At 45.1% G+C, this 14,385-nt stretch overlaps 1 protein-coding gene across 44 annotated transcripts in view; it reads left to right on the plus strand.

The window, feature by feature from the left end:
- The window catches only part of LOC103790476 (uncharacterized), a 99,505-nt gene that overhangs the window by 62,338 nt on the left and 22,782 nt on the right, over positions 1-14,385 (plus strand). For 35 of the 44 annotated variants that reach the window (XM_078354963.1, XM_078354962.1, XM_078354941.1 and 32 more), the window contains 21 exons: positions 161-228; positions 996-1,023; positions 1,537-1,604; positions 2,372-2,399; positions 2,914-2,981; positions 3,749-3,776; positions 4,290-4,357; positions 5,124-5,151; positions 5,666-5,733; positions 6,500-6,527; positions 7,042-7,109; positions 7,877-7,904; positions 8,419-8,486; positions 9,254-9,281; positions 9,795-9,862; positions 10,629-10,656; positions 11,171-11,238; positions 12,005-12,032; positions 12,547-12,614; positions 13,382-13,409; positions 13,924-13,991. In XM_078354963.1, coding sequence (XP_078211089.1) covers positions 161-228; positions 996-1,023; positions 1,537-1,604; positions 2,372-2,399; positions 2,914-2,981; positions 3,749-3,776; positions 4,290-4,357; positions 5,124-5,151; positions 5,666-5,733; positions 6,500-6,527; positions 7,042-7,109; positions 7,877-7,904; positions 8,419-8,486; positions 9,254-9,281; positions 9,795-9,862; positions 10,629-10,656; positions 11,171-11,238; positions 12,005-12,032; positions 12,547-12,614; positions 13,382-13,409; positions 13,924-13,991 — 1,028 coding nt within the window. The remainder of the gene's footprint in view (positions 1-160; positions 229-995; positions 1,024-1,536; positions 1,605-2,371; positions 2,400-2,913; positions 2,982-3,748; positions 3,777-4,289; positions 4,358-5,123; positions 5,152-5,665; positions 5,734-6,499; positions 6,528-7,041; positions 7,110-7,876; positions 7,905-8,418; positions 8,487-9,253; positions 9,282-9,794; positions 9,863-10,628; positions 10,657-11,170; positions 11,239-12,004; positions 12,033-12,546; positions 12,615-13,381; positions 13,410-13,923; positions 13,992-14,385) is intronic. The other 9 variants (XM_078354969.1, XM_078354970.1, XM_078354967.1 and 6 more) reach the window with 9 other exon arrangements.

The following is a 14,385-nucleotide window of genomic DNA, read 5'->3' on the forward strand; positions in this document are numbered from 1 at the left end:
TCCTCTCTTCAGCACCAAGGAGAATGGTCCAGCAATAGCTGGGTCCATTCTTATCAAATGCCCAGCTCCATACGCTCCAGCCTGGTCCACATTTCCCAAAGCTCCTTAGGAGATACCTCAGCAGCACCAATGCACTGACTGACACTCTGTGTTGTCTTAGGTCCTGTGGAGGTCCTACAGGACCTCATATTAGAAGACATCGAAGATGATGAGCTACCCCGTGACGTGGTAAGATGCATTTTTTGGCTCGAAAAGAAATTTTTATTTTCCAGGGCCTCAGGAATATCAAGTGAATATCATTTTTGACTGCCGTTGTGAATCAGACCTCAGTTGTCATGGACTGTAGCGACCAGTCAGTGGAGATTCTGACCAACTGAGGACTGATTGATGATGTCCGTCAAAAGATGGCATAACTTAGAATCTGGTTTTGGGCATATTTCTCAGTAGCCACATTTTCTTCTTGAAAAATAATTTTGTATTTTTCAGCCAGTATAGATAGTGGCTAGGTATTCCAAACCCATTGCATTTTCTGCAAGGATCCCTTGTGCTTTATTTGGGGCCTGTGACTTCATCACTGTTTCACATCTGGGTTTTTGTTTAGTTTACTTTTGTTGTTGAGACAGAGTCAATCTGTCACCAGGCTACAGTGCAGTGGTGTGATCTCACATCACTGCAGCGTCCTCCGACTGCATTCAAGCAATTCTCCTGACTCAGCCTTTCGAATAGCTGGGACTGAAGTTTGTCGCCACCACCATGCCGGGTTTCTAGTAGTTTTTAGTAGAGACGGGGTTTCACCATGTTGGCCAGGATGATCTCAACCTCTTGCCTTCATGATCTGCCTGCCTCGGCCTCCCCAGATGCTGGGATTACATGCGTGAGCCACCGTGCCCACTCTGCCGTCTGGTTTCCTAATGTCACCAAGTGAATACAAGACCTGTGCCAACAGGACCCAGCATGATGTAATCCTCATGGTGTTTCTTTTTCTCTTATTGCAGGAGAAGCCTGCGGCCCAGTATCACCACCGTACGTATTCTTTTTCTCTTAAACAGTTACCGAGACGTAGTTGCCATGCAAACCAATTCATTCATTTAAATTAGGTGATTCAGTGTTTTCACTCTATTTAAAGGGTTGTGCAACCATTTTAGAATCTAATTTTAGAAGCTCTTGGTTCCCAATCAGAAAACCCCCTTAGTAGTGACTCCTCTGTTTTTCCCAACCCTCCACACCCCTGGTTCTAGGCAGGCCTAATCCACTTCCTGTTTCTATAGTACACTGCCTTATTGTATTAACCGGTTCTTCAAATGACGATTTCACCTTGATGAGGTTTGCCTGGCTAGGAAGCTAGGCTCTTTGATTTCTTTCTGCCCCTCTATGTTTCCTTTCTTCAGCACCAAGGAGAATGGTCCAGCAGCAGCTGGGTCCATTCTTATCAAACGCCCAGCTCCATACGCTCCAGCCCGTTCCACATTTTCTATAGCTCCTTGTGAGATTCCTCAGCAGCACCAATGCACTGGCTGACACTCTGTGTTGTCTTAGGTCCTGTGGAGGTTCTACAGGACCTCATATTAGAAGACATCGAAGACAATGAGCTACCCCGTGACGTGGTAAGATGCATTTTTTGGCTCGAAAAGAAATTTTCATTTTCCGGGGTCTAAGGAATATCTAGTGAATATCATTTTTGACTGCCCTTGTGAATACGATGTCAGTTGTCATGGACTCTAGCGACCAGTCAGTGGAGATTCTGACCAACTGAGGCCTGATTGACGATGTCCGTCAAAAGTTGGCATAACTTAGATTCTGGTTTTGGGCATATTTCTCAGTAGCCACATTTTCTTCTTGAAAAATAATTTTGTATTTTTCAGCCAGTATAGATAGTTGCTAGGTATTCCAAACCCACAGCATTTTCTGCAAGGATCCCCTGTGCTTTATTCGGGGCCTGTGACTTCATCACTGTTTCACATCTGGTTTTTTGTTTAGTTTACTTTTGTTGTTGAGACAGAGTCTCTCTGTCACCAGGCTACAGTGCAGTGGTGTGATCTCAGATCACTGCGGCATCCTCCGACTGCATTCAAACAATTCTCCTGACTCAGCCTTTCGAATAGCTGGGACTGAAGGTTGTCACCACCACCATGCCAGGTTTCTTGTAGTTTTTAGTAGAGACGGGGTTTCACCATGTTGGCCAGGATGGTCTCAACCTCTTGCCTTCATGATCTGCCTGCCTCGGCCTCCCCAGATGCTGGGATTACATGCGTGAGCCACCACGCCCAGTCTGCCATCTGGTTTTCTAATGTCACCAAGTGAATACAAGAGCTGTGCCAATAGGACCCAGCATGATGTAATCCTCATGGTGTTTCTTTTTCTCTTATTGCAGGAGAAGCCTGTGGCCCAGTATCCCCTCCGTACGTATTCTTTTTCTCTTAAACAGTTACCGAGACGTAGTTGCCATGCAAACCAATTCATTCATTTAAATTAGGTGATTCAGTGTTTTCACTCTATTTACAGGGTTGTGCAACCATTGTTAGAATCTAATTTTAGAAGCTCTTGGTTCCCAATCAGAAAACCCCCTTAGTCGTGACTCCTCTGTTTTCCCCAACCCCCCACACCCCTGGTTCGAGGCAGCCCTAATCTACTTCCTGTTTCTATAGTACACTGCCTTTCTGTATTAACCAGTTCTTCAAATGACGATTTCACATTGATGAGGTTTCCCTGGCTAGGAAGCCAGGCTCTTTCATTTCTTTCTGCCCCTCTACTTTTCCTCTCTTCAGCACCAAGGAGAATGGTCCAGCAATAGCTGGGTCCATTCTTATCAAATGCCCAGCTCCATACGCTCCAGCCTGGTCCACATTTCCCAAAGCTCCTTAGGAGATACCTCAGCAGCACCAATGCACTGACTGACACTCTGTGTTGTCTTAGGTCCTGTGGAGGTCCTACAGGACCTCATATTAGAAGACATCGAAGATGATGAGCTACCCCGTGACGTGGTAAGATGCATTTTTTGGCTCGAAAAGAAATTTTTATTTTCCAGGGCCTCAGGAATATCAAGTGAATATCATTTTTGACTGCCGTTGTGAATCAGACCTCAGTTGTCATGGACTGTAGCGACCAGTCAGTGGAGATTCTGACCAACTGAGGACTGATTGATGATGTCCGTCAAAAGATGGCATAACTTAGAATCTGGTTTTGGGCATATTTCTCAGTAGCCACATTTTCTTCTTGAAAAATAATTTTGTATTTTTCAGCCAGTATAGATAGTGGCTAGGTATTCCAAACCCATTGCATTTTCTGCAAGGATCCCTTGTGCTTTATTTGGGGCCTGTGACTTCATCACTGTTTCACATCTGGGTTTTTGTTTAGTTTACTTTTGTTGTTGAGACAGAGTCAATCTGTCACCAGGCTACAGTGCAGTGGTGTGATCTCACATCACTGCAGCGTCCTCCGACTGCATTCAAGCAATTCTCCTGACTCAGCCTTTCGAATAGCTGGGACTGAAGTTTGTCGCCACCACCATGCCGGGTTTCTAGTAGTTTTTAGTAGAGACGGGGTTTCACCATGTTGGCCAGGATGATCTCAACCTCTTGCCTTCATGATCTGCCTGCCTCGGCCTCCCCAGATGCTGGGATTACATGCGTGAGCCACCGTGCCCACTCTGCCGTCTGGTTTCCTAATGTCACCAAGTGAATACAAGACCTGTGCCAACAGGACCCAGCATGATGTAATCCTCATGGTGTTTCTTTTTCTCTTATTGCAGGAGAAGCCTGCGGCCCAGTATCACCACCGTACGTATTCTTTTTCTCTTAAACAGTTACCGAGACGTAGTTGCCATGCAAACCAATTCATTCATTTAAATTAGGTGATTCAGTGTTTTCACTCTATTTAAAGGGTTGTGCAACCATTTTAGAATCTAATTTTAGAAGCTCTTGGTTCCCAATCAGAAAACCCCCTTAGTAGTGACTCCTCTGTTTTTCCCAACCCTCCACACTCCTGGTTCTAGGCAGGCCTAATGCACTTCCTGTTTCTATAGTACACTGCCTTATTGTATTAACCGGTTCTTCAAATGACGATTTCACATTGATGAGGTTTGCCTGGCTAGGAAGCCAGGCGGTTTCATTTCTTTCTGCCCCTCTACTTTTTTTTTCTTCAGCACCAAGGAGAATGGTCCAGCAGCAGCTGGGTCCATTCTTATCAAACGCCCAGCTCCATACGCTCCAGCCCATTCCACATTTCCTATAGCTCCTTGTGAGATTCCTCAGCAGCACCAATGCACTGGCTGACACTCTGTGTTGTCTTAGGTCCTGTGGAGGTCCTACAGGACCTCATATTAGAAGACATCGAAGACAATGAGCTACCCCGTGACGTGGTAAGATGCATTTTTTGGCTCGAAAAGAAATTTTCATTTTCTGGGGTCTAAGGAATATCTAGTGAATATCATTTTCGACTGCCCTTGTGAATAAGATCTCAGTTGTCATGGACTCTAGCGACCAGTCAGTGGAGATTCTGACCAACTGAGGCCTGATTGAGGATGTCCGTCAAAAGATGGCATAACTTAGAATCTGGTTTTGGGCATATTTCTTAGTAGCCACATTTTCTTCTTGAAAAATAATTTTGTATTTTTCAGCCAGTATAGATAGTGGCTAGGTATTCCAAACCCATTGCATTTTCTCCAAGGATCCCTTGTGCTTTATTTGGGGCCTGTGACTTCATCACTCTTTCACATCTGGGTTTTTGTTTAGTTTACTTTTGTTGTTGAGACAGAGTCTCTCTGTCACCAGGCTACAGTGCAGTGATGTGATCCCAGATCACTGCAGCGTCCTCCACTGCATTCAAACAATTCTCCTGACTCAGCCTTTCGAATAGCTGGGACTGAAGGTTGTCGCCACCACCATGCCAGGTTTCTTGTAGTTTTTAGTAGAGACGGGGTTTCAGCATGTTGGCCAGGATGGTCTCAACCTCTTGCCTTCATGATCTGCCTGCCTCGGCCTCCCCAGATGCTGGGATTACATGCGTGAGCCACCGTGCCCACTCTGCCATCTGGTTTCCTAATGTCACCAAGTGAATACAAGACCTGTGCCAACAGGACCCAGCATGATGTAATCCTCATGGTGTTTCTTTTTCTCTTATTGCAGGAGAAGCCTGCGGCCCAGTATCACCACCGTACGTATTCTTTTTCTCTTAAACAGTTACCGAGACGTAGTTGCCATGCAAACCAATTCATTCATTTAAATTAGGTGATTCAGTGTTTTCACTCTATTTACAGGGTTGTGCAACCATTGTTAGAATCTAATTTTAGAAGCTCTTGGTTCCCAATCAGAAAACCCCCTTAGTCGTGACGCCTCTGTTTTGCCCAACCCACCACACCCCTGGTTCTAGGCAGCCCTAATCTACTTCCTGTTTCTATAGTACACTGCCTTTCTGTATGAACCGGTTCTTCAAATGATGATTTCACATTGATGTGGTTGCCCTGGCTAGGAAGCCAGGCTCTTTCATTTCCTTCTGCCCCTCTACTTTTCCTTTCTTCAGCTCCAAGGAGAATGGTCCAGCAGCAGCTGTGTCCATTCTTATCAAACTCCCAGTTCCATAAGCTCCAGCCCGGTCCACATTTCCCAAAGCTCCTCGTGAGATTCCTCAGCAGCACCAATGCACTGACTGACACTCTGTGTTGTCTTAGGTCCTGTGGAGGTCCTACAGGACCTCATATTAGAAGACATCGAAGATGATGAGCTACCCTGTGACGTGGTAAGATGCATTTTTTGGCTCGAAAAGAAATTTTTATTTTCCAGGGCCTCAGGAATATCAAGTGAATATCATTTTTGACTGCCGTTGTGAATCAGACCTCAGTTGTCATGGACTCTAGCGACCAGTCAGTGGAGATTCTGACCAACCGAGGCTTGATTGACGATGTCCGTCAAAAGATGGCATAACTTAGAATCTGGTTTTGGGCATATTTCTCAGTAGCCACATTTTCTTCTTGAAAAATAATTTTGTATTTTTCAGCCAGCATAGGTACTTGCTAAGTATTCTAATCCCACTGCATTTTCTGCAAGGATCCCCTGTGCTTTATTTGGGGCCTGTGACTTCATCACTGTTTCACATCTGGGTTTTTGTTTAGTTTTCTTTTGTTGTTGAGACAGAGTCTCTCTGTCACCAGGCTACAGTGCAGTGGTGTGATCTCACATCACTGCGGTTTCCTCCGACTGCATTCAAACAATTCTCCTGACTCAGCCTTTCGAATAGCTGGGACTGAAGGTTGTCACCACCACCATGCCGGGTTTCTTGTAGTTTTTAGTAGAGACGGGGTTTCACCATGTTGGCCAGGATGGTCTCAACCTTTTGCCTTCATGATCTGCCTGCCTCAGCCTACCCAGAAGCTGGGTTTACATGCATGAACACCGCACCCAGTCTGCCCTCTGGTTTCCTAATGTCACCAAGTGAATACAAGACCTGTGCCAACAAGACCCAGCATGATGTAATCCTCATGGTGTTTCTTTTTCTCTTATTGCAGGAGAAGCCTGCGGCCCAGTATCACCTCCGTACGTATTCTTTTTCTCTTAAACAGTTACCGAGACGTAGTTGCCATGCAAACCAATTCATTCATTTAAATTAGGTGATTCAGTGTTTTCACTCTATTTACAGGGTTGTGCAACCATTGTTAGAATCTAATTTTAGAAGCTCTTGGTTCCCAATCAGAAAACCCCCTTAGTAGTGACTCCTCTGTTTTTCCCAACCCTCCACACCCCTGGTTCTAGGCAGGCCTAATCCACTTCCTGTTTCTATAGTACACTGCCTTATTGTATTAACCGGTTCTTCAAATGACGATTTCACCTTGATGAGGTTTGCCTGGCTAGGAAGCTAGGCTCTTTGATTTCTTTCTGCCCCTCTATGTTTCCTTTCTTCAGCACCAAGGAGAATGGTCCAGCAGCAGCTGGGTCCATTCTTATCAAACGCCCAGCTCCATACGCTCCAGCCCGTTCCACATTTTCTATAGCTCCTTGTGAGATTCCTCAGCAGCACCAATGCACTGGCTGACACTCTGTGTTGTCTTAGGTCCTGTGGAGGTTCTACAGGACCTCATATTAGAAGACATCGAAGACAATGAGCTACCCCGTGACGTGGTAAGATGCATTTTTTGGCTCGAAAAGAAATTTTCATTTTCCGGGGTCTAAGGAATATCTAGTGAATATCATTTTTGACTGCCCTTGTGAATACGATGTCAGTTGTCATGGACTCTAGCGACCAGTCAGTGGAGATTCTGACCAACTGAGGCCTGATTGACGATGTCCGTCAAAAGTTGGCATAACTTAGATTCTGGTTTTGGGCATATTTCTCAGTAGCCACATTTTCTTCTTGAAAAATAATTTTGTATTTTTCAGCCAGTATAGATAGTTGCTAGGTATTCCAAACCCACAGCATTTTCTGCAAGGATCCCCTGTGCTTTATTCGGGGCCTGTGACTTCATCACTGTTTCACATCTGGTTTTTTGTTTAGTTTACTTTTGTTGTTGAGACAGAGTCTCTCTGTCACCAGGCTACAGTGCAGTGGTGTGATCTCAGATCACTGCGGCATCCTCCGACTGCATTCAAACAATTCTCCTGACTCAGCCTTTCGAATAGCTGGGACTGAAGGTTGTCACCACCACCATGCCAGGTTTCTTGTAGTTTTTAGTAGAGACGGGGTTTCACCATGTTGGCCAGGATGGTCTCAACCTCTTGCCTTCATGATCTGCCTGCCTCGGCCTCCCCAGATGCTGGGATTACATGCGTGAGCCACCACGCCCAGTCTGCCATCTGGTTTTCTAATGTCACCAAGTGAATACAAGAGCTGTGCCAATAGGACCCAGCATGATGTAATCCTCATGGTGTTTCTTTTTCTCTTATTGCAGGAGAAGCCTGTGGCCCAGTATCCCCTCCGTACGTATTCTTTTTCTCTTAAACAGTTACCGAGACGTAGTTGCCATGCAAACCAATTCATTCATTTAAATTAGGTGATTCAGTGTTTTCACTCTATTTACAGGGTTGTGCAACCATTGTTAGAATCTAATTTTAGAAGCTCTTGGTTCCCAATCAGAAAACCCCCTTAGTCGTGACTCCTCTGTTTTCCCCAACCCCCCACACCCCTGGTTCGAGGCAGCCCTAATCTACTTCCTGTTTCTATAGTACACTGCCTTTCTGTATTAACCAGTTCTTCAAATGACGATTTCACATTGATGAGGTTTCCCTGGCTAGGAAGCCAGGCTCTTTCATTTCTTTCTGCCCCTCTACTTTTCCTCTCTTCAGCACCAAGGAGAATGGTCCAGCAATAGCTGGGTCCATTCTTATCAAATGCCCAGCTCCATACGCTCCAGCCTGGTCCACATTTCCCAAAGCTCCTTAGGAGATACCTCAGCAGCACCAATGCACTGACTGACACTCTGTGTTGTCTTAGGTCCTGTGGAGGTCCTACAGGACCTCATATTAGAAGACATCGAAGATGATGAGCTACCCCGTGACGTGGTAAGATGCATTTTTTGGCTCGAAAAGAAATTTTTATTTTCCAGGGCCTCAGGAATATCAAGTGAATATCATTTTTGACTGCCGTTGTGAATCAGACCTCAGTTGTCATGGACTGTAGCGACCAGTCAGTGGAGATTCTGACCAACTGAGGACTGATTGATGATGTCCGTCAAAAGATGGCATAACTTAGAATCTGGTTTTGGGCATATTTCTCAGTAGCCACATTTTCTTCTTGAAAAATAATTTTGTATTTTTCAGCCAGTATAGATAGTGGCTAGGTATTCCAAACCCATTGCATTTTCTGCAAGGATCCCTTGTGCTTTATTTGGGGCCTGTGACTTCATCACTGTTTCACATCTGGGTTTTTGTTTAGTTTACTTTTGTTGTTGAGACAGAGTCAATCTGTCACCAGGCTACAGTGCAGTGGTGTGATCTCACATCACTGCAGCGTCCTCCGACTGCATTCAAGCAATTCTCCTGACTCAGCCTTTCGAATAGCTGGGACTGAAGTTTGTCGCCACCACCATGCCGGGTTTCTAGTAGTTTTTAGTAGAGACGGGGTTTCACCATGTTGGCCAGGATGATCTCAACCTCTTGCCTTCATGATCTGCCTGCCTCGGCCTCCCCAGATGCTGGGATTACATGCGTGAGCCACCGTGCCCACTCTGCCGTCTGGTTTCCTAATGTCACCAAGTGAATACAAGACCTGTGCCAACAGGACCCAGCATGATGTAATCCTCATGGTGTTTCTTTTTCTCTTATTGCAGGAGAAGCCTGCGGCCCAGTATCACCACCGTACGTATTCTTTTTCTCTTAAACAGTTACCGAGACGTAGTTGCCATGCAAACCAATTCATTCATTTAAATTAGGTGATTCAGTGTTTTCACTCTATTTAAAGGGTTGTGCAACCATTTTAGAATCTAATTTTAGAAGCTCTTGGTTCCCAATCAGAAAACCCCCTTAGTAGTGACTCCTCTGTTTTTCCCAACCCTCCACACTCCTGGTTCTAGGCAGGCCTAATGCACTTCCTGTTTCTATAGTACACTGCCTTATTGTATTAACCGGTTCTTCAAATGACGATTTCACATTGATGAGGTTTGCCTGGCTAGGAAGCCAGGCGGTTTCATTTCTTTCTGCCCCTCTACTTTTTTTTTCTTCAGCACCAAGGAGAATGGTCCAGCAGCAGCTGGGTCCATTCTTATCAAACGCCCAGCTCCATACGCTCCAGCCCATTCCACATTTCCTATAGCTCCTTGTGAGATTCCTCAGCAGCACCAATGCACTGGCTGACACTCTGTGTTGTCTTAGGTCCTGTGGAGGTCCTACAGGACCTCATATTAGAAGACATCGAAGACAATGAGCTACCCCGTGACGTGGTAAGATGCATTTTTTGGCTCGAAAAGAAATTTTCATTTTCTGGGGTCTAAGGAATATCTAGTGAATATCATTTTCGACTGCCCTTGTGAATAAGATCTCAGTTGTCATGGACTCTAGCGACCAGTCAGTGGAGATTCTGACCAACTGAGGCCTGATTGAGGATGTCCGTCAAAAGATGGCATAACTTAGAATCTGGTTTTGGGCATATTTCTTAGTAGCCACATTTTCTTCTTGAAAAATAATTTTGTATTTTTCAGCCAGTATAGATAGTGGCTAGGTATTCCAAACCCATTGCATTTTCTCCAAGGATCCCTTGTGCTTTATTTGGGGCCTGTGACTTCATCACTCTTTCACATCTGGGTTTTTGTTTAGTTTACTTTTGTTGTTGAGACAGAGTCTCTCTGTCACCAGGCTACAGTGCAGTGATGTGATCCCAGATCACTGCAGCGTCCTCCACTGCATTCAAACAATTCTCCTGACTCAGCCTTTCGAATAGCTGGGACTGAAGGTTGTCGCCACCACCATGCCAGGTTTCTTGTAGTTTTTAGTAGAGACGGGGTTTCAGCATATTGGCCAGGATGGTCTCAACCTCTTGCCTTCATGATCTGCCTGCCTCGGCCTCCCCAGATGCTGGGATTACATGCGTGAGCCACCGTGCCCACTCTGCCATCTGGTTTCCTAATGTCACCAAGTGAATACAAGACCTGTGCCAACAGGACCCAGCATGATGTAATCCTCATGGTGTTTCTTTTTCTCTTATTGCAGGAGAAGCCTGCGGCCCAGTATCACCACCGTACGTATTCTTTTTCTCTTAAACAGTTACCGAGACGTAGTTGCCATGCAAACCAATTCATTCATTTAAATTAGGTGATTCAGTGTTTTCACTCTATTTACAGGGTTGTGCAACCATTGTTAGAATCTAATTTTAGAAGCTCTTGGTTCCCAATCAGAAAACCCCCTTAGTCGTGACGCCTCTGTTTTGCCCAACCCACCACACCCCTGGTTCTAGGCAGCCCTAATCTACTTCCTGTTTCTATAGTACACTGCCTTTCTGTATGAACCGGTTCTTCAAATGATGATTTCACATTGATGTGGTTGCCCTGGCTAGGAAGCCAGGCTCTTTCATTTCCTTCTGCCCCTCTACTTTTCCTTTCTTCAGCTCCAAGGAGAATGGTCCAGCAGCAGCTGTGTCCATTCTTATCAAACTCCCAGTTCCATAAGCTCCAGCCCGGTCCACATTTCCCAAAGCTCCTCGTGAGATTCCTCAGCAGCACCAATGCACTGACTGACACTCTGTGTTGTCTTAGGTCCTGTGGAGGTCCTACAGGACCTCATATTAGAAGACATCGAAGATGATGAGCTACCCTGTGACGTGGTAAGATGCATTTTTTGGCTCGAAAAGAAATTTTTATTTTCCAGGGCCTCAGGAATATCAAGTGAATATCATTTTTGACTGCCGTTGTGAATCAGACCTCAGTTGTCATGGACTCTAGCGACCAGTCAGTGGAGATTCTGACCAACCGAGGCTTGATTGACGATGTCCGTCAAAAGATGGCATAACTTAGAATCTGGTTTTGGGCATATTTCTCAGTAGCCACATTTTCTTCTTGAAAAATAATTTTGTATTTTTCAGCCAGCATAGGTACTTGCTAAGTATTCTAATCCCACTGCATTTTCTGCAAGGATCCCCTGTGCTTTATTTGGGGCCTGTGACTTCATCACTGTTTCACATCTGGGTTTTTGTTTAGTTTTCTTTTGTTGTTGAGACAGAGTCTCTCTGTCACCAGGCTACAGTGCAGTGGTGTGATCTCACATCACTGCGGTTTCCTCCGACTGCATTCAAACAATTCTCCTAACTCAGCCTTTCGAATAGCTGGGACTGAAGGTTGTCACCACCACCATGCCGGGTTTCTTGTAGTTTTTAGTAGAGACGGGGTTTCACCATGTTGGCCAGGATGGTCTCAACCTTTTGCCTTCATGATCTGCCTGCCTCAGCCTACCCAGAAGCTGGGTTTACATGCATGAACACCGCACCCAGTCTGCCCTCTGGTTTCCTAATGTCACCAAGTGAATACAAGACCTGTGCCAACAAGACCCAGCATGATGTAATCCTCATGGTGTTTCTTTTTCTCTTATTGCAGGAGAAGCCTGCGGCCCAGTATCACCTCCGTACGTATTCTTTTTCTCTTAAACAGTTACCGAGACGTAGTTGCCATGCAAACCAATTCATTCATTTAAATTAGGTGATTCAGTGTTTTCACTCTATTTACAGGGTTGTGCAACCATTGTTAGAATCTAATTTTAGAAGCTCTTGGTTCCCAATCAGAAAACCCCCTTAGTAGTGACTCCTCTGTTTTTCCCAACCCTCCACACCCCTGGTTCTAGGCAGGCCTAATCCACTTCCTGTTTCTATAGTACACTGCCTTATTGTATTAACCGGTTCTTCAAATGACGATTTCACCTTGATGAGGTTTGCCTGGCTAGGAAGCTAGGCTCTTTGATTTCTTTCTGCCCCTCTATGTTTCCTTTCTTCAGCACCAAGGAGAATGGTCCATCAGCAGCTGGGTCCATTCTTATCAAACGCCCAGCTCCATACGCTCCAGCCCGTTCCACATTTCCTATAGCTCCTTGTGAGATTCCTCAGCAGCACCAATGCACTGACTGACACTCTGTGTTGTCTTAGGTCCTGTGGAGGTTCTACAGGACCTCATATTAGAAGACATCGAAGACAATGAGCTACCCCGTGACGTGGTAAGATGCATTTTTTGGCTCGAAAAGAAATTTTCATTTTCCGGGGTCTAAGGAATATCTAGTGAATATCATTTTTGACTGCCCTTGTGAATACGATGTCAGTTGTCATGGACTCTAGCGACCAGTCAGTGGAGATTCTGACCAACTGAGGCCTGATTGACGATGTCCGTCAAAAGATGGCATAACTTAGAATCTGGTTTTGGGCATATTTCTCAGTAGCCACATTTTCTTCTTGAAAAATAATTTTGTATTTTTCAGCCAGTATAGATAGTTGCTAGGTATTCCAAACCCACAGCATTTTCTGCAAGGATCCCCTGTGCTTTATTCGGGGCCTGTGACTTCATCACTGTTTCACATCTGGTTTTTTGTTTAGTTTACTTTTGTTGTTGAGACAGAGTCTCTCTTTCACCAGGCTACAGTGCAGTGGTGTTATCTCACATCACTGCAGTTTCCTCCGACTGCATTCAAGCAATTCTCCTGACTCAGCCTTTCGAATAGCTGGGACTGAAGGTTGTCGCCACCACCATGCCGGGTTTCTTGTAGGTTTTAGTAGAGACGGGGTTTCACCATGTTGGCCAGGATGGTCTCAACCTCTTGCATTCATGATCTTCCTACCTCAGCCTCCCCAGATGCTGGCATTACATGCATGAGCCACCGCGCCCAGTCTGCCGTCTGGTTTCCTAATGTCACCAAGTGAATACAAGACCTGTGCCAATAGGACCCAGCATGGTGTAATCTTCATGGTGTTTCTTTTTCTCTTATTGCAGGAGAAGCCTGCGCCCCAGTATCACCAGCGTATGTATTCTTTTTCTCTTAAACACTTACTGAGACGTAGTTGCCATGCATACCAATTCATTCATTTAAATTAGGTAATTCAGTGTTTTCACTCTATTTACAGGGTTGTGCAACCATTGTTAGAATCTAATTTAGAACCTCTTGGTTTCCAATCAGAAAACCCCCTTCGTTGTGACTCCTCTGTTTTCCTCAACCCCCCCACACCGCTGGTTCTAGGCAGCCCTAATCTACTTCTTGTTTCTATAGTACACTGCCTTTCTGTATTAACCGGTTCTTCAAATGACGATTTCACATTGATGAGGTTGCCCTGGCTAGGAAGCCAGGCTCTTTCATTTCTTTCTTCTCCTCTACTTTTTCTTTCTTCAGTACCAAGGAGAATGGTCCAGCAGCAGCTGGGTCCATTCTTATCAAACGCCCAGCTCCATATGCTCCAGCCCAGTTTACATTTTTCATAGCTCCTTGTGAGATTCCTTAGCAGCACCAATGCACTGACTGACACTCTGTGTTCTCTTAGGTCCTGTGGAGGTCTTACAGGACCTTATATTAGATGACATCAAAGACCATGAGCTACCCCGTGACGTGGTAAGATGCATTTTTTGGCTCGAAAAGAAATTTTTATTTTCTGTGGCCTCAGGAATATCTAGTGAATATCATTTTTGACTGCCGTGGTGAATCAGACCTCAGTTGTCATGGACTCTAGCGACCAGTCAGTGGAGATTCTGACCAACTGAGGCCTGATTGACGGTGTCTGTCACTAGATGGCATAGCTTACAATCTGGTTGGGGGCACATTTTTTAGCAGCAGCATATAATTTTTAAAATATTATACGGTATTTGCCAGCTTACATGGCCACTTGCTACATTTCTAAAACATCTTGCTGTCTTTTACGGAAGCATCTTCAATGCTTTGTTTGGGGACCAGTGACATGTGGTTTTCTAATGTCACCATGTGAAAAGATCTGCACCAATAGCACCCA

Source organism: Callithrix jacchus, chromosome 17, assembly GCF_049354715.1.
Source record: "Callithrix jacchus isolate 240 chromosome 17, calJac240_pri, whole genome shotgun sequence".
Lineage (NCBI taxonomy): Eukaryota > Metazoa > Chordata > Mammalia > Primates > Cebidae > Callithrix > Callithrix jacchus.